The sequence below is a fragment of the Salvelinus sp. IW2-2015 genome, linkage group LG26 (assembly GCF_002910315.2).
Source record: "Salvelinus sp. IW2-2015 linkage group LG26, ASM291031v2, whole genome shotgun sequence".
Classification (NCBI taxonomy): Eukaryota; Metazoa; Chordata; class Actinopteri; order Salmoniformes; family Salmonidae; genus Salvelinus; species Salvelinus sp. IW2-2015.
In genome coordinates this window covers 25,927,733-25,946,833 of record NC_036866.1, presented here as the reverse complement: position 1 = coordinate 25,946,833, position 19,101 = coordinate 25,927,733, and the positions used below count along the sequence as shown (strand labels likewise).

General features: G+C 40.1%; 2 protein-coding genes and 1 long non-coding RNA gene across 3 annotated transcripts in view; 2 read left to right on the top strand and 1 right to left on the bottom strand.

Moving 5' to 3' along the window:
• The first annotated feature begins 1,154 nt into the window (after positions 1–1,154).
• LOC111952618 (uncharacterized) lies at positions 1,155–2,657 on the top strand. Its single transcript, XR_002875759.2, has 3 exons — positions 1,155–1,286; positions 1,752–1,823; positions 2,182–2,657. It is a non-coding gene; the product is annotated as an uncharacterized lncRNA (long non-coding RNA).
• Positions 2,658–3,643: 986 nt separating this feature from the next.
• On the top strand, positions 3,644–9,365 carry LOC111952613 (peroxisomal membrane protein 11A). Its single transcript, XM_023971471.2, has 4 exons — positions 3,644–3,769; positions 4,018–6,267; positions 6,815–6,930; positions 7,338–9,365. The coding sequence occupies exons 2-4, from the start codon at positions 6,212–6,214 to the stop codon at positions 7,904–7,906; spliced, it is 741 nt and encodes a 246-aa protein (XP_023827239.1). The 5' UTR covers positions 3,644–3,769; positions 4,018–6,211; the 3' UTR covers positions 7,907–9,365.
• Positions 9,366–16,039: 6,674 nt separating this feature from the next.
• LOC111952608 (RNA polymerase II elongation factor ELL2) overlaps positions 16,040–19,101 on the bottom strand; it is a 48,034-nt gene continuing 44,972 nt past the window's right edge. Inside the window, exons 10-12 of the mRNA XM_023971457.2 lie at positions 18,827–18,998; positions 18,654–18,698; positions 16,040–18,403 (exon numbers count right to left, since the gene is read on the bottom strand). Of these exons, the coding sequence (XP_023827225.1) occupies positions 18,293–18,403; positions 18,654–18,698; positions 18,827–18,998 (328 nt within the window). The 3' untranslated portion in view covers positions 16,040–18,292. The remainder of the gene's footprint in view (positions 18,404–18,653; positions 18,699–18,826; positions 18,999–19,101) is intronic.

Here is a 19,101-nt window from a genome sequence, read left to right as displayed (position 1 = left end):
GAGAGGATCTGCAGAGAAAAATGGGAGAAACTCCCCACATACAGGTGTGCCAAGCTTGTATCGTCATACTCAAGAAGACTCGAGGCTGTAATCGCTGCCAAAGGTGCTTCAACAAAGTACTGAGTAAAGAGTCTGAATACTAATGTAAAAAAATAAATGTTGCTTTGTCATTATGGGGTATTGTGTGTAGATTGAGGAAAAAATTATTGAATCCATTTTAGATTAACGCCGTAACGTAACAAAAATGTGGAAAAAGTCAAGGGGTCTGAATACTTTCCAAATGCACTGTACATGTACGCACGTCATAGTTTGGTTCTCTTTTAAATACACATTTCGGGTTATAAAGAGGGAGGGGCTCACCTCATTCGCCACTTCGCCACTGGACCCAATAAGTGATACATCTCACTTATCAGTTAACCGGGGTTACGAAAAGTAACCTTGAGTTTTGTTTGTGTTTGTTCAGCACCTAGTAACCAAAGAAGGCACACCCTATCTGAGAAATAGGCAGTGCAAAAAATGAAACTAAAAGATGGATGTTGATGTAAACAAAACAGACAAAGTAAAGCTTGCTGACCACACACACGCACACACAGACACACACACACACACATACACAAACAAACACACTGTCACGATCGTCGTAATGATGAGACCAAGGTGCAGTGTGAGTAGAGTTCCACATAATTTTAATCAACATGAAACTCACCTAACAAAACAACAAACAACCACAACGAACGAACGAACGAACGAACGAATGACCGTGCGCTACAGGTGTGCACTCAGGCAACTCAAAGTAGACAAGATCCCACAACACAAACGAGGAAAAATGGCTACCTAAATATGATCCCCAATCAGAGACAACGATAAACAGCTGTCTCTGATTGGGAACCATATCAGGCCAACATAGACATACAAACCCCTAGACATACAACACCCCTAGACATACAAAAACCCTAGACATACACAAAACCCTAGACATAAAAAAACCTAGACAACAAAACTAGCGTACCCACCCTAGTCTCACCCTGACCTAACCAAATATATAGAAAACAGAGATATCTAAGGTCAGGGCGCGACACACACAGTGCAGGCTGCTTGTCTGAGGTGCTGTCAGACAGGGCTAAACAGTTCAGGGTATAGGATGAGGGAGAGTAAGAGGAGGAGGAGGGAGAGGAGGAGCAGGAGAGTAGGAGGAGGAGAAGAGGGGTTCTCAGGGTTTATAAGGAAGATGCAGCGATTCATCTGTCCTTTCTATCCTGCGGATATGTCTGCTGAAGGATTCAGGGGTGAGTTTTATCTCTATAATGATAAAGAACTTACTGTAAACATTGACCTGTGTTATTTGACCTGATKAATATTTAGTTCAGTTTACATTCATTTCAGTATAATTATTGCTTTACACTTTTTAAAGTAAAGTTGATATGACAAACAGGAATGTTTTTTAAAAACATTTAAAAAACTTTTAAAGTACATTTCCCGTATTATGAATAAGAGCAGTACAAGTAGAAGTTTAATGTGATGTACAGTCATGATCATATGACAACAACCTGTTGTTGTTGTTGTTTAGTCAGAGAGTAGCAGATTTATTGAGAACATATGAATCATAATTCAATGAATAGCTTTTGAATTATTGATAAACCATGTAATACATTGAATTCAGAATCAGAAAAATAGTCTGATCAAAGGGAAGTGACCATGTTTTGTAATTACTGACTGCGTCACATCTAAGTCTGTCATTCCTTGTGTTTCAGGGCTGGTGACCTTAATTAACCCTTTAACAGGTCACCCATGGAGTCCCATTCTGTCTGCTTGCTATGAATCATGTAAGTATCTCTGTTTGAAGTATCTCTGTAAAACAATATATTACTGTTCAGAGATGTCAGGTCCTAGATAATGTAWCTGTAAAAAAAGGAGACAAGTACAGACTTCCTTTTTATTGCTGTAAATCAAGCAATTTCTCACAACTACTCAGAACCGTTGTCTCAATAAGTCAATAAGTCTGTATTGGGACACGTTTCAATGATACGTATCAAGACCTCTACTGCTGCTGTTTTCTCTGCCACTCCCTTGCATCACCAGTGATAAAGTACTATTTGATAAAGGTTTATTAGCAAATGTGAAGGTTTTGCTGTGGTGAAGGTTTCTGAATTGTAGTACTGAACACAATCTCTCTTCCCACAGTGAGGAGGAGGAGGAGGACAAGGAGAAGAAATCCTGGGCTAGACTAAGGGCGGGTCGCGCCTCCCCCGCGACCGTCCCGACATGAGAACACTACACATCGGGTGTGGCCTTCACTAGGGAGTAACRCAACAGTGGTGCTGCCTACCGCAGGTACAAGGCCGATGCGTCGTGTTCCCATACCGGGCCAGCAGGGGGTGACGTGTGCAGAGCCAGTGCTGCAGAAATGCAGTGACCTCGAAACAACTAACCGAAACTCAGACTACAGAAGCAAACCACAAAAGCCAAAACTACTTTCCACTTCCCTTTTTCCCTTTGGCTTCTGGTGGTCTGCGTGCTTGGTTAGGTGGGCTTGAGGGAGGGGCCTGCTGATAAACACAATCCCATAATAGATTCATCTWAAAAGGCTGTACGCAACATTTACTGTAAAAAAACAATGAAACTGTGAAAATAAAAACTGTAAACACATGCAACTTTAACATGTTTTGTCCAGTGTCTGTTGTTTCTATGTGTTGTTTATTCCATATTATAAACCGAGTGGYTCGAGTCTTGAATGCTGATTGGCTGAAAGCTGTGGTATATCAGACCTTATACCATGGGTATGACAAAAAATGACTATTTACTGTTCTAATTACATTGGTAAGAAGTGTATGATAGCAATAAGGCACCTTGTGGGATTGTGCTAAATTGACAATTTACCACCCCTCCTCGTGCCTTATTGCTTAATTGTATCCTTTCACCAAAATATAGTATGTTTGAATTCGATGTATTGTTAGGTTGACCAAATGAGTCTTCCCCTCATCGGCCCTACTARTATTAGTTCAATTCAAACATAAGAATGGTTTATATGAATTGTTATAGTAGGTTTAGTTTTGATAGGAGTTTAATAGTTTAGTTTTAGTTTAGGAGTTTAGTGCCAATGATGTTACAGACAGGAGATCAACAGAGACACAACAGTACAATAACATACATATAACTATGAGAACTGTCATTTGCTCAATATGGGCACAAGGTCACTAGCCATTAGCAGATATAAGGTGCACTAGTGGGTGGGTGCCAGCTGGATAGTCAAGTGTGACAAAAGCCTAGTTTACATTTAGTAACATCTGTAGTTTTAGAAGGTCTCATCATGAGACTCGAGGCTCATGCACCCCACTGGTGTGACTTTTCAAATATGTCCAGGGGAAATAAATGATTACAAAGGAATGCAAAGTACAATTACACAATATTTGATAATAACTTAATATTAATCATCAGATAATGTACAGTGTAACTTTTTAAAGACAATAATGTGTGTGTGTGTGTGTGTGTGTGTGTGTGTGTGTGTGTGTGTGTGTGTGTGTGTGTGTGTGTGTGTGTGTGTGTGTGTGTGTGTGTGTGTGCGCACATTTAGTATGCACTGGGCTCAGTCGCACTTCACTGAGACACACCCCTTTCTTCTTTCCCATGTGTTTTGTTTTCCAGAAAAGTGGGTCTGAGTTTCACTTCACAGGGGAGGTGGAGACTCAGGTTTTGTTGCTACCCTGCAGTATAAAATCCACCCACTGCTCGCTCTGCTCAGTCCTGCAGTCCCCTGCTGAACGCCATTATGGTAAGCTTTATGTTTTTTGATTTGCATCAATGACAACTTCTATTTTAGGAACAGTGCAACATATACCAGCAACACATAACTACTTACACTGTATTACATTGTATTGCTACAAAATACTGTTTMGTTTWAAATKTGATATTTTKTAAAGTGATCAGTTGTATCATTCTCACTCAAATGTACAGTCAATATCACATGATAAAGGATCTCTCACACACACTGCATAACTGATAAACATGTTCTATCTACAGACGACCACAGATGAGCAGGATGAAGAGGAAGATGATGATTATGAYGAAAAGTATGAAGATTATAAGTATAATTACTTTTTATAGTGTACARTCAGTCTACTCCCAAGGGTAGCACACCGGGTTTCTTTGGCCCTGCATACTGCACGAATACTGTAGACCATGTGTGGGGGGTGGAACCGGTGGGCAGAAGTCCATCTGAGGCACTGAAACAGGCCTTAAAACTAGGAGGTGGAACTCCTTCCAGATGAGGAAGGACTTMAACTTGAACAAAACAGACAATCACTATCACAATGCTATGTGAAGGTACTTGAAGGAATTTCTGAGTGGCTCAGAACATATCAGGGTTGCTTCTTTGGCTAATGGTTAGGATTGCATAACTTACTATATGAGGATATTATGGTTGTAGATATCTTTTCAATAATGTAAGATATGTAGATGCATCTAACCTCCAAACCCAGGATCTCTCCTGAAATGAAGCCAGAAGTCTAAACTCCCATCTTCTGCTGTGTGTCATGCAAAAAAGCATCACAAACCGCTGAAAGGCACAAAAGAGAGCCACTAGGAGACAGGAGGGCAGAGTTCCACCTGAGGTACTGAAGATAAGACAAGATGTCTACCAGGCCTTAAAGGGAGAAGCGGCGCCTACCAGATGAGGAAGGAGGACTTAAGCCTTGAAACCTTGAAGCGAGAAGACTCTCACAATATGAAGGCAGTTTATTATGCTAATCATAACATGATTAACATAATACATCATTTCTGTTGTACCTTAAACATATGGACATACTGTATGTTCAACTAACGCTATGTGAAGCAAAGTGTCTCAGAAAATTTCAGGGTAGCTGCTTGCCCAAAATGGTCAGGATTGCATAATTTCCTATATGAGGATATTATAGTGGTAGCTCTTTTCAATAATGTAAGCTATGCATCTAACTGATAAATGAGGAAAAAGGCCTTCTATACTTCAAGTGAGAAGGCACTCACAATGTGAAAGCATACAGTTACAGGGTATAAATAACATAACAAAATAGTATGTTTATTATCAAACCATGTTTACTTGTGCTGTTGTAACCGATGTGAAATGGCTAGCTAGTAAGCGGGGTGCGCGCTAATAGCGTTTCAATCGTAACGTCACTTGCTCTGAGACCTTGAAGTAGTTGTTCACCTTGCTCGGCTTTTGTGGAGCGATGTGTAACGATGCTTCAAGGGTGACTGTTGTCTATGTGTGCAGAGGGTCCCTGATTCGAGCCCATGTAGGGGCAAAGAGAGGGATGGAAGCTATACTGTTACACTGTTCTACTTTTAACATAGGGACTATGTTAAACTATATCTATAAGGATTTCTGTCGCTTGGTTTTGTGGCTAAAGGGAACATTTGAGGGTAGTTGTTCAGGATAAAATGGTTATGATTGCCTATATTTTCATAATGTAATATGAACATAATTTAGGGTGATTACATATGTTCATATATAATGTATATGTAGATACAACTAACTATCAAAACCAAGTTAACATCTCCCTTCACTTGGAGCCACATGTTGAATGTCCCTTCTTGTGTTTTACTTGTTTTGAAATAAATGTTTTCTTTCATTCTAATGTTGTCTGTACTTTGTATTCAAATTAATGTAAATCCTGTGAGATTAATGTGTAAGTACTTCCATGCCTATCATTATTGCTGAATCCTGTTGAACCATGATATTACTATGCCTAATTTACTTGCTTTGTTACATATTACTCGCGTAAGATCAGTGAATCTTACTCCAAGCAAGGAAATAATAAAATGATTATTGTTAAAAGTATTCGAAAGGGCCGTTTGACAAACCCACTTGTCCGTCTGCAAAACCCTCCGTRCTGGAACGTAAATTCGCTAGCTATGATATGAGAGCTGTTGCCCATAGAGAATGATAGAGGCCAAAACGCCATTGAGGGCGTTTGTGACCATTTTGGAGTGATGTCCAACTGGGTCATCAGGASGGTGRGTCACCAGGAGGGGTCAGCCAATCGTGAAGAAGAAAATGTTCTTCGTCAAAATTGAGATTGCCTCAATTGTCCTACATATGCTGTCATATACCCTAAAATAGCATAGATACAAAGATGAGTCCTCTATCTATCTCTATGCAGTTGCCTTACTTTAGCTTCGGCTTGGTTGCAAATTTGACATTTTATCTTCTGTTTGAAACAATAAGGCACTGGTCGCAATGGAGTCTTTTGTTAAGTTCACAAATCAAAGTCAAGGAAGGGATCGTATTTTCAGGTATGTCATTGGTCTTTGGTAAGTTAGCTAGCTAAATCGTCTTATTTAGTAGAAAGCTAACGTTAGCTGTCTGCAGTAACTTAGCTAACTCATAACTTAAAAGTTAAGGTTGAGCATAATTCCAACCGTAGCTAGCTAACTAATGCCAATGTTATCCATCATTCATTTGCTGCAACAAGTTACATATCTTTGCTAATKTAGCTTGCTGACTGTCAATTTAGCAAGTCAGATCAGCTTAGTTTGTATGATGATCTCCTTTTCAGTCTAACGTTACTAGATACAGATTGCTCCCGAGTAGCGCAGTGGTCTAAGGCACTGCATCTGAGTGCTAGAGGCGTCACTACAGACCCTGGTTCGATCCCGGGCTGTATCACAACTGGGCAGTGATCGGGAGTCCCATAGGGTGGTGCACAATTGGCCCAATGTCGTCCGGGTTAAGCCGTTATTGTAAAATAAGAATTTGTTYTTAACTGACTTGTATAGTTAAATAAACATATAGTTGCTGAGATGTGTCTAATTGTCATAATGTCTAATGCTTGTATTTCAGGACAACCCAATATGCATGTGCCTTGGTGAAGTATTTGCTTCGCAATAATTCTGCAAGGAAAGAGCTTGTTGTCMAGCTGCAGAGTCTGGAGTCCAACATGAGTTCTGGAAGGAAATGTGAGTTTGTACAACCTTCACCACCACCAACTACTACACTCCCCAGGGACATACTGTAGCTAACTAACCGTTAGAACAAGTGTTTTTGAAACGAGCTGTAGGCTAATTATTATTGGATGGCTTTATTGACTGTAAGTGGAGAACATTTTGGGTATCAGACCTTCAACCACTCGGAAGAGTAGGATCACTAGGCTGTTTATGCAATTGCATAAGACATAGACAGTTAAGTTACATAAGCAGTGATTTTTCCCCAACCATAGGTCATATMGGAAAGCTGTAGTTCTAGAAAGAAGCTCTAGTTTTGTGCTGACAAATATTTGGTTCAACAATCAGTCAAATGTAGCTTACTTGAGAACTGTTTTCATGAGCATGTGCTGAATTCTGTCCTTTTATGTTCTTTGTTTCAGTGTTCAGACTGGGGAACACTGTGAATTCCATTGACGCTGCCAAGCGAACCTTGCAGCTCTCTGACCCTGTGTTGCGCCTCTGCCTTACTGTGGCGAACCTCAACCGCGCCCTTTACTTTATCTGCGACAATGTGCTCTGGGCCAGAAATGTTGGCCTTGTCCCTGGTATCGACAAGGAGCGCTGGAGCTTGAATGGCTCTTGTTGCTACTTCCTGTCCCTGGTTATGAGTCTGACCAGAGATGTTTATGTAATCACCCAGACTATGGTTCAGAGAACCAGAGATAGGCAGTTTCAGCAGAAAATGGATCAGCACCTCAACGACAACCCTGATGTGGCTACTGTTATTGTTCCTCAACTGGATGCTTTTCTGTTCCTGCTCTTCGAGAGTCTTAAAAGCCATCCCTCGGTTGCCCTTGACACACTGAAAAACATTTGTGATATTTTCATTCCACTGGACAGGCTGGGTGTGTACCGGTCAAACCCAGGAGTGGTGGGCTTTTGTGGGCTGATTTCATCTCTCTTAGGGATAGTGTCAGTCTTGCACCCCAGTTTGAAAATCCAACCGTAACCTAGAGTTGAAGGAAAATGAAAGGAGCTAGAATTAAGAGAAGCCATACACAGTACTGGCATCTGCCCATTGTACTAAGGTTTATAGTCATTTTTCAGGGGTACTATCCTACTTTGAATGTCACTTCAGGGGAAGTTGCATGCTAGCAGAAGTTCACTGATGACAGCAACCCCTTCAGATAGAAATTAGGAGCTTAAAGGGCAAACACTTATGAGTAGCCAATGTGTATGATTACTGTTAGGACAAGCAACAGCTCATAGGTGGATCCATATGTACCTTTTTATAATATATTAATTTTGAAAATGTCTAAAGGGAACTTTGCAGTAGTTTAGGAACCACAAAGACAGACGAGGCTGGACAGGGATCTTAGTCAACTTTGTTTGCTAGTGTTTAATTGAGCCCGAGGAGGTTTGTGATATATGGCCAATATACCACGGCTAAGGGCTGTTCTTAATCACGACGCAACATGGAGTGCCTGGACACGGCCCTTAGCCGTGGTATATTGGCCATATATCATAAACCCCCAAGGTGCCTTATTGCTTTTATAACTGGTTAATGTATTTAGAGCAATAAAAATAAATGTTTTGTCATACGGTCTGATATACCATGGTTGTCAGCCAATCAGCTTTCAGGGCTCGAACCACCCAGCAATTTATAATTGAACGTAGAGCACTGTAGGTGGGGGCCATAATGCTTTATTAACTAAATAACTTGACGGATCATGAGTTGCGTGATTCAGCATTACCACACTAATCCAAACCCACCAGCTGAATAGCACTGTCTCCTGTATGTCTTTGATTCCAAGGACACTTTGTATAATCATGTGAATTTTCACAGCCTGTGCAATTGATAAAAGGAASCATTCACTTTGGAAATAAGGACCTTATGATGTAGCATATAACTGATTGAATTGAACACAAATTCAAGTGTAATTTAGATTGGTAAATGCTCCAATTAGTCACAAACAAGTTTTGTTAATGTCTTGTGTAATTGTCAAATCATGTACAGTATTTTTCTTTATTGTATTTAACTATGTACCAATACTTGAAACACTGATGTTTAGGCCACTCCTGCCTTTTTAGTTACAATAATCTTCCTCTTAATAGATGCTGTTCAGCATACATAGTCTACCTCAATTTTTAGATGGTCTACATTTTGTATTCTGTCTGGGATATGGCCTAGAAATCAGTATTTCTCCAGCGCTTTGAAATGTTTGTAACAAACACTATGGTTACAGAATGAAATCAAAGTTTCAAAAGGTTCTAATGATTAACACTAATCAATAGTTGTAATGTTCTGTTTATCATGAGAAAAGTACAAAAGGTCTATGCAAATAATGTATTCCATAATGGAAGAGCCTTATTAATACTTATTAATATACTTCTATGCATAATGCAATGTAACAAAATGGATTGAATTTGATCAAACCTGTTCAATAATAAAATGGATTCTGTTGACATTTATGCTATAATTCACAATGCATATGCGAGGTCCTGAGTTGGACAAAGTTAAAATAACATAGTTAAAAACCAAGCATGTTTGATAAATGGGGCCCGTGGGACAGAAAAATATTGCAACACAAAGTAGATGGATGATAATTTGGGGTTGAAATGGACATTTTTTATTGGATTGCAAAAGTTCAAAGTAATGCATTATTGCTCAAGGTTCCCTTTCCCCACATTGCTAATATTTACCTAATTTTCAAAGACAATAACCAAGGTTATCCAAACATGGACAATATTTGTCATGATTGATTTTATCTAAATTTGTGCAATTTTCCCCTAACTACTCAGCAAAAAAAGAAACATCCTCGCACTGTCAACTGCGTTTATTTTCAGCAAACTTAACATGTGTAAATATTTGTATGAACATAAGATTCAACAACTGAGACAAACTGAACAAGATCCACAGACATGTGACTAACAGAAATTGAATAATGTGTTCCTGAACAAAGGGAGGGGCAAAAATCAAAAGTAACAGTCAGTATCTGGTGTGGCCACCAGCTGCATTAAGTACTGCAGTGCATCTCCTCATGGACTGCACCAGATTTGCCAGTTCTTGCTGTGAGATGTTACCCCACTCTTCCACCAAGGCACCTGCAAGTAACCAGACATTTCAGGGGGGAATGGCCCTAGCCCTCACCCTCTGATCCAACAGGTCCAGATGTGCTCAATGGGATTGAGATCCGGGCTCTTCGCTGGCCATGGCAGAACACTGACATTCCTGTCTTGCAGACAATCACGCACAGAACGAGCAGTATGGCTGGTGGCATTGTCATGCTGGATGGTCATGTCAGGATGAGCCTGCAGGAAGGGTACCATATGAGGGAGGAGAATGTCTTCCCTATAAACGCTCAGCGTTGAGATTGCGTGCAATGACAACAAGCTCAGTCCAATAATGCTGTGACCCTCCACCTCCAAAATCGATCCCGCTCCAGAGTACAGGCCTCTGTATAACGCTCATTCCTTYGACGATAAACACGAATCCGACCATCACCCCTGGTGAGACTAAACCGCGACTCGTCAGTGAAGAGCACTTTTTTGCCAGTCCTGTCTGGTCCAGCGACGGTGGGTTTGTGCCCATAGGCGACGTAGTTGCCGGTGATGTCTGGTGAGGACCGGCCTTACAACAGAACTACAAGCCCTCAGTCCAGCCTCTCTCAGCCTATTACGGACAGTCTGAGCACTGATGGAGGGATTGTGTGTTCCTGGTGTAACTCGGGCAGTTGTTGTTGCCATCCTGTATCTGTCCTGCAGGTGTGATGTTCCAATCCTGTGCAGGTGTTGTTAAACGTGGTCTGCCACTGCGAGGACGATCAGCTGTCCATCCTGTCTCCCTGTAGCGGTGTCTAACAGTACAGACATTGCAATTTATTACTTTGGCCACATGCCTCCTTGCAGCATGCCTAAGGCACGTTCACGCATATGAGCAGGGACCCTGGGCATCTTTCTTTTGGTGATGTTCAGAGTCAGTAGAAAGGCCTCTTTATTGTCCTGAGTTTTCATAATGGTGACCTTAATTGCCGACCGTCTGTAAGCTGTTAGTGTCTTAACGACCATTCCACAGGTGCATGTTCATTAATTCTTTATGGTTCATTGAACAAGCATGGGAAACAGTGTTTCAACCCTTTACAGTGAAGATCTGTGAAGTTATTTGGATTTTTACAAATTATCTTTGAAAGACAGGGTCCTGAAAAATGGACGTTTCTTTTTATGCCGAGTTTATAATTGACATTGACTAAAGTAGAGGATTGTGTGATGTAGTCAATATTCAAGATGTAGGCGGCCTATAATACTTTGTGATGCAAGGAATTCCAATAAATGTGCTGCAATGTCACCACCTTAAGGAAATATAGGAATTTTAACTCAATTCTTGATGAAAAGCTTTATTCTTTGTTTTTAGAGACAATATATGTTGTAGGCTTTTTCTAGAGGAACAGGTGGTGATAAAGCACCCCCCCCCCCCACTGAAAATTGCAAAAATATATATTCCATTGCCCTTTTWCTAAGGAGAGGCTTCTCATCTGCCTTTATAGACTGAGAAAAGTGTGCAAAGGAGGAACCAAAAAAAGAAAACATTAAAAGCAATAAATAGTTACAAATGTTCTCATAGGTTGACTGCAGTGACATACTGGACGAGATTTAATTTCACATTTCTTTTGAGACGTTTAATTTACCAATATCAACAAAGTAAACGCACCAGCAAAAGCAAGACAATTACCTTAAAATAATTTTAGAGTTGTTTGATTTGTAAGCAGTATTCAGATGAAATTTCAAGAGCACATTGTGGGTGTCTTAACAGTTTTTAAAGGATCTTTAGCCACGAAGCTGTAAGCCTACACATGAAAAATACAATGTAGGGACCAATAATTTGAGTGCATACATTTGGTTTCAACTGCATGTTATGCAATAATATCAATTATGAAAGATAAGAACATTATGTAAACACCAATGTGACTCAGATTTTCCTATTAGAAGGCACCTAGCTAACTCCTGCATATATCACCATTAGCACTTATTCAGATGACCAGCCTCTATAGCTCTGTCCAATACTGGACACAGAGACAGTGGTATATATGCTGGTCTCATATCTGATCATGTGCTTTCCAGAATACCACAGTAGCATACATTTCATTTAGGACATTTAGAATTCAACATWAAAAAATAAACCAAACTGACAGAAGAACTCTGACATTTACATGTGCTTGACTCGACCAGATTCATCGCTGACTTCTGACAGACCTTTCACATAGACACTTATACATAGCTCTTGAACCAGGTGGTTTGTGACAGTGGTGCAGAATTGTATTGGATGAGAAAAGGCCTTTACCACAATCACAATAATTTTTTCTACTCTATTCATGATTATCAAAAAGATCCACAGACCACTCATATGGATGAGGGAAATGAACAGAAATGAACCTATGACAAACACAAAAGGATGAGGGGCTCTATTCAATCTAACGCTGAAGCATTATAGGCTGCGTGACAGAAATGTAAAGGTCATTTCTGATAGACGACATATGCAGCAATTACCGTAAATACAGTCTGCACTAACGCTGGAACATTGCCTTTAAATTTCAATCACTCTGTAATGTTGACTCATTAACCTGGCTGATGCGTGACCCACGTGACAACACAGCGAGCTGTGACTCATTGATGTTAGTAAGACTAAGGACTCACATGGTAGAGGAGGAATACATCAACATTGTATTCTAACACAAAATAAATGCTCTGACATAACGTAATATTGAAAACAACCATTAACATAAAATCAGAATTTCCTTAAACCTAAAAATAAGTGAACTAAAATACATGATCCTGAAACATCTGTGTATGTGCAGATAAATAAAAAGTATAGAAAATTCATATCAGAGACATGGAAATGTGTGMTGGGTATGTTAAGGCAAAAATGAACTTTATCTTCCCATTTACACCCATCTTAAGACAGCAATTAAGTAGCAAGATTGTGTACACTGACAGTCACATTGACTTCAATACTGCTTAAGAGTAGTCACTGTATCTGAATATATATATTACACACACACACAGTACCAGTTAAAAGTTTATACAGATGCTCATTCAAGAATTTTTATTTCCACTATTTTCTACATTGTAGAATAATAGTGAAGACATCAAAACTATGAAATAACACATATGGAATCATGTAGTAACCAAAAAAAGTGTTAAACAAATCAAAATATATTTTAGATTCTTCAAAGTAGCCACCCTTTGCCTTGATGACAGCTTTGCACACTCTTGGCATTCTCTCGACCAGCTTCACCTGGAATGCTTTTCAAAATGTCTTGGAAGCATTTCCCACATATGCTGAGCACTTGTTGGCTGCTTTTCCTTCACTCTGTGGTCCAACTCATCCCAAACCATCTCAATAGGGTTGAGGTTGGGTGATTGTGGAGGCCAGGACATCTGATGCAGCACTCCATCACTCTCCTTCTTGGCCAAATAACCCTTACACAGTCTGGAGGTGTGTTGGGTCATTGTCCTGTTGAAAAATAAATGAGTCCCACTAAGCGCAAACCAGACGGGATGGCGTATCGCTGCAGAATGCTGTGGTAGCCATGCTGGTTAAGTGTGCCTTGAATTCTAAATAAATCACTGACAGTGTCACCAGCAAAGCACCCCCACACTTCCTTGGTGTCCTTTAGTAGTGGTCTCTTTGCAGCAATCGACCATGAAGGCCTGATTCACGCAGTCTCCTCTGAACAGTTGATGTTGAGATGTGTTTGTTACTTGAACTCTGTGAAGCATTTATTTGGGCTGCAGTTTCTGAGGCTAGTAATTAATGAACTTATCCTCTGCAGCAGAAGTAACTCCGGGTCTTCCTTTCCTGTGGCAATCCTCATGAGAGCCAGTCTCATCATAGTGCTTGATGGTTTTTGCGACTGCACTTGAAGACATTTTCCGAATTGACTGACGTTCATGTCTTAAAGTAATGTTGGACTGTCATTTCTCTTTGCTTATTTGAGCTGTTCTTGCCATAATATGGACTTGATCTTTTACCAAATAGGGCTATCTTCTGTATACCAACCCTACCTTGTCACAACACAACTGATTGGCTCAAACACATTAAGAAGGAAAGAAATTCCACAAATTACATTTTAACAAGGCACACCTGTTAACTAAAATGCATTCCAGGTGACTACTTCATGCAGTTGGTTGAGAGAATGCCAAGACTGCAAATCTGTCATCAAGGTAAAGGGTGGATACTTTGAAGAATCTCAAATATATTTTGATTTGTTTAACACTTTTTTGGTTATTACATGATTCCATGTGTTATTTCATAGTTTTGATGTATTCACTATTCTACAATGTAGACTATAGTAAAAAAAAAGAAAAAAAAACTGGAATGAGTAGGTGTGTCCAAACTTTTGACTGGTACTGCAATCATGCATGCATGTAAGCATGTAAGTAATATACAGTGGGGCAAAAAAGTATTTAGTCAGCCACCAATTGTGCAAGTTCTCCCACTTAAAAAGATGAGAGGCCTGTAATTTTCATCATAGGTACACTTCAACTATGACAGACAAAATGAGGAAAAAAAAATCCAGGAAAATCACACATTGGTAGGATTTTTAATGAATTTATTTGCAAATTATGGTGAAAATAAGTATTTGGTCAATAAACAAAAGTTTCTCAATACTTTTTATATACCCTTTGTTGGCAATGACAGAGGTCAAACGTTTTCTGTAAGTCTTCACAAGGTTTTCGCACACTGTTGCTGGTATTTTGGCCCATTCCTCCATGCCAGATTCTCTCTTAGAGCAGTGATGTTTTGGGGCTGTTGCTGGGCAACACGACTTTCAACTCCCTCCAAAGATTTTCTATGGGGTTGAGATCTGGAGACTGGCTAGGCCACTCCAGGACCTTGAAATGCTTCTTACGAAGCCACTCCTTCGTTGCCCGGGCGGTGTGTTTGGGATCATTGTCATGCTGAAAGATCCAGCCACGTTTCATCTTCAATGCCCTTGCTGATGGAAGGAGGTTTTCACTCAAAATCTCACGATACATGTCCCATTCATTCTGTCCTTTACACGATCAGTCGTCCTGGTCCCTTTGCAGAAAAACAGCCCCAAAGCATGAGGTTTCCACCCCCATGCTTCACAGTAGGTATGGTGTTCTTTGGATGCAACTCAGCATTCTTTGTCCTCCAAACACGACGAGTTGAGTTTTTACCAAAAGTAATATTTTGGTTTCATCTGACCATATGACATTCTCCAATCTTCTTCTGGATCATCCAAATGCTCTCTAGCAAACTTCAGACGGCCGGGACATGTACTGGCTTAAAGCAGGGGGACACGTCTGGCACTGCAGATTTGAGTCCCTGGCGGCGTAGTGTGTTACTGATGGTAGGCTTTGTTACTTTGGTCCCAGCTCTCTGCAGGTCATGCACTAGGTCCCCCCGTGTGGTTCTGGGATTTTTGCTCACCGTTCTTGTGATCATTTTGACCCCACGGTGAGATCTTGCGTGGAGCCCCAGATCGAGGAGATTATCAGTGGTCTTTGTATGTCTTCCATTTCCTAATAATTGCTCCCACAGTTGATTTCTTCAAACCAAGCTGCTTACCATTTGCAGATTCAGTCTTCCCAGCCTGGTGCAGGGCTACAATTTTTGTTTCTGGTGTCCTTTGACAGCTCTTTGGTCTTGGCCATAGCGGAGTTTGGAGTGTGGCTGTTTGAGGTTGTGGACAGGTGTCTTTTATACTGATAACAAGTTCAAACAGGTGCCATTAATACAGGTAAAGAGTGGAGGACAGAGGAGCCTCTTAAAGAAGAAGTTACAGGTCTGTGAGACCAGAAATCTTGCTTGTTTGTAGGTGACCAAATACTTATTTTCACCATAATTTGCCAAATAAATTCATAAAAAAATCCTACAATGTGATTTTCTGGATTTTTTTTCCTCATTTTGTCTGTCATAGTTGAAGTGTACCTATGATGAAAATTACAGGCCTCTCTCATCTTTTTAAGTGGGAGAACTTGCACTATTGGTGGCTGACTAAATACTTTTTTGCCCCACTGTAGCTCTCTACAAGCCACAGATAATGAACTGTATGAAATCCCAGGTGATGATACATCCAGAGAGGCTAAGTTAATGTGGTCCAGTTTGTTGAAAGGCATTTACTCCAACACATCCATATGTTGGAATGGAACATTCACTGTTTCAAACTGAAAATAAACTGTCCTATCTTGGCAATCTATATTGTTTGTGGAGGTGAAATCTATTTAACTGCTACAGCAACACAATGAAATACCACCGGTTATCACAGTATTGTCCTACAAAGCGGTGTCGACAGCAAGAGTGAAGAAGTTCACACACGTCAGAAAATAGATCTGTGAGATCTCATCTTTGAACAACAGGATGGACAATCTTATTTATGAGGCCCTGAATCCAGTTGAAATCAGCAGACACCAGAAGCTTTAAGGCATTGCATTTAATCACTGCATGGACACAACCCTATGTTTCTTGCTGAACTGAGAWAGCATTCACAAGCACAAGCTTATAAAAAGGGCTTCAGGAAGTACTGTTAAATGCTCTGGTATTCCACCCAGTCTCACAAATATAATGGACTATTGATCGAGGTAATAAAAGATTTGTTAATATTGTATGAACTTTATTACCATCAAAGGTCAGAGCATACTGGCTCAAACAATGAAAACCATTTATCCAGAAGGATAAGTAGGTAATAGAATGCCACAACAATCTTGACAAATGTTCTATTAATTGTGCTTGATTGCTGTTCTTATTCAGAATAGTGTTCTTTCAGTAACGATGTCGTGTTTTAAACAGAAACATGGGAGTATACTGTATGACTATGGCACTTTCCTCTATCCTACACATTTTAGGGGGCAATTCCCCTTGCCCATATTTGATGAAGCAGAATGCCATAATTACTGCCAACAGGAACCATAGACTGAATGTGATGTTTGGGTTAGAGGCAGATGTATAGGATGTTTGACTGGCATGTCCGATTAATGACATGCACTGTATCATTAACTTTAACAAAGAGATCAATTATCAGCTCAAACAGTTAAGTTCATAGATGTCTAAGATATTTCCACAGAACATTATGTTTAGGCCACTCCTACCCTTTTACAATATTCCTCTTAATATCTGCTGTTCAGCAGTTCAGCAGTTATTTTTTAGATGGTCTACATTTTGTATTTTGCCTGGGACATCACCAATGGCAGGGATATGGGCTATGAGGCAGTATTTCTCTACAGCGCTTTAAAACATTTGCGAAATGTTTCTGTAACAAACAGGATTGTTATAGAATGAGATATACGTTTCAAAGGTTCTAATGATTAACACTATCAATAGTTGTAGATGTTTTCGGTTTATCATGTGAAACGTAGAAAAAGTCTATGCAAATAATGTATTCCACAATGGAAGAGCATTACTAATACTGATTGAAATGAACAACAAGTTCAAGTGTACTTTAGATTGTGACCAATTGGAGCATTTACCAAACAAGTTTTTTTGTTAATGTCTTAGCTAATTGTCAAACCGTGTACGGTATTTTTCTTTGTAATTTTGTATTTTTTTTTAAAACTATGTATCAATACCTGAAATGCTGATGTTTAGGCCACTCCTACCTTTTTACAGTTACAATATTCTTCCTCTTTATAGCTGCTGTTCAGCATACATAGTCTACCTCCTTTTTTAGATAGTCTACATTTTGTATTCTGCCTGGGACATCAACAATGGCAGGGATATGGCCAAGAAGTCATGTCTAAGACATTTCCACAGAACATAAAATATCTTCCAGCTTTCCCTAATCTTAATCCAGTGATTACAACCCTCTCTATAGGAATGAAGACTTTATATAATTATTTTACATCTATACATTCAGTGAAACAGCAAACAAATTGTACTGGGTACTTAAATATAGCATTGATAGAAGACTGGGTATGAAGAGCATCTGTTCTTATCTGTCCTTATGATTGTACCATCAAACCAATATGCCTTTGTGTGTAGTCATGATAATAGACCAAACGATAAAAGCATTTGGGCAGGAGAGTTCATGTACATTTTGCATTATGGGTAGAAAAAGGAATTTGGCTTAAATTGTGTCATCTTATGATTTATACGCCACAACAAATTCTAGTCATTACAACACTCGCCCTCAACAAAAAAAAACATTAAAGGGTTTCAATTGCTCACAAGTTGCTGGTCTTGGCCCACTTCATATAAGAGAACATCGCTCCTCTCTCCCATCAACACTGGGAGGAGTGAAGTGAATGTGTGATTCATATGTGATTCCAGGTCACTCCAGGACCCAGGCTTGGCTGGGCAGTCTTTTGGTCCATGGGGAGTCTTTTGGTCCATTGATACAGTAACACCCTGTGGCAGCAGGGTGCAGGCCAGTCACTATGAAGGGGCCTGGGTACGGTCATAGTCCAGGATCAGACCTTTGATGTGAGAAAGTTTCTGATGCAGATACTCGCATCGCTTCTTCTCTTCCCGATAACCAGGGAACTTCTGTAAAGTCAATGCAGAGGGGTGTCAGAGAGCTGGCATTACGGTGACATGGTCAAAGCAGAGGGGTGTCAGAGAGCTGGCATTACGGTGACATGGTCAAGGCAGAGGGGTGTCAGAGAGCTGGCATTACGGTGACATGGTCAAGGCAGAGGGGTGAAGAGTATTTTATTTGTGATATTCATACAGGCTACAGTAGACAAGACCGGCTATACAATAATTAAATTATATTTCCTGCTCACGCATTACTTACTTTCTTATACTTTCTGTATTTCTGCAGTATTTGCTCCTCCATGAGCTGTGAGGGTGGAAAAATACAAGACATTTAGTAAGTCCTTAAAAGTACATCAAACCAGGTCTTCAACTGTTTAACCAGAAGTGTTTTGTATTGTGTGAGTGGAAGTGATGTCAGTTCCTTGCTCATACCTTGTATTCCTGTGTACCGGGGGACAGAGTGTTTATCTTGGAACCCAGCTGAACAAACATCTCAGTAATGGTACCGATCCGGTCGTGCAGGGCCCTGTACTCATCGTACTCTGCACAGAAATCCTGCTTGTACTGTTGTCGCTGTTCTGAGGCTGTGATGGTGTTGTACTTTCTGGAAAGATAGACCAACATCTTGTGAGCTGTCATTTCAACAACCAACGTGGAATGGCCACATCACGAGGTAGAAATAGAAACATCCATGGTTCTTTCCAACA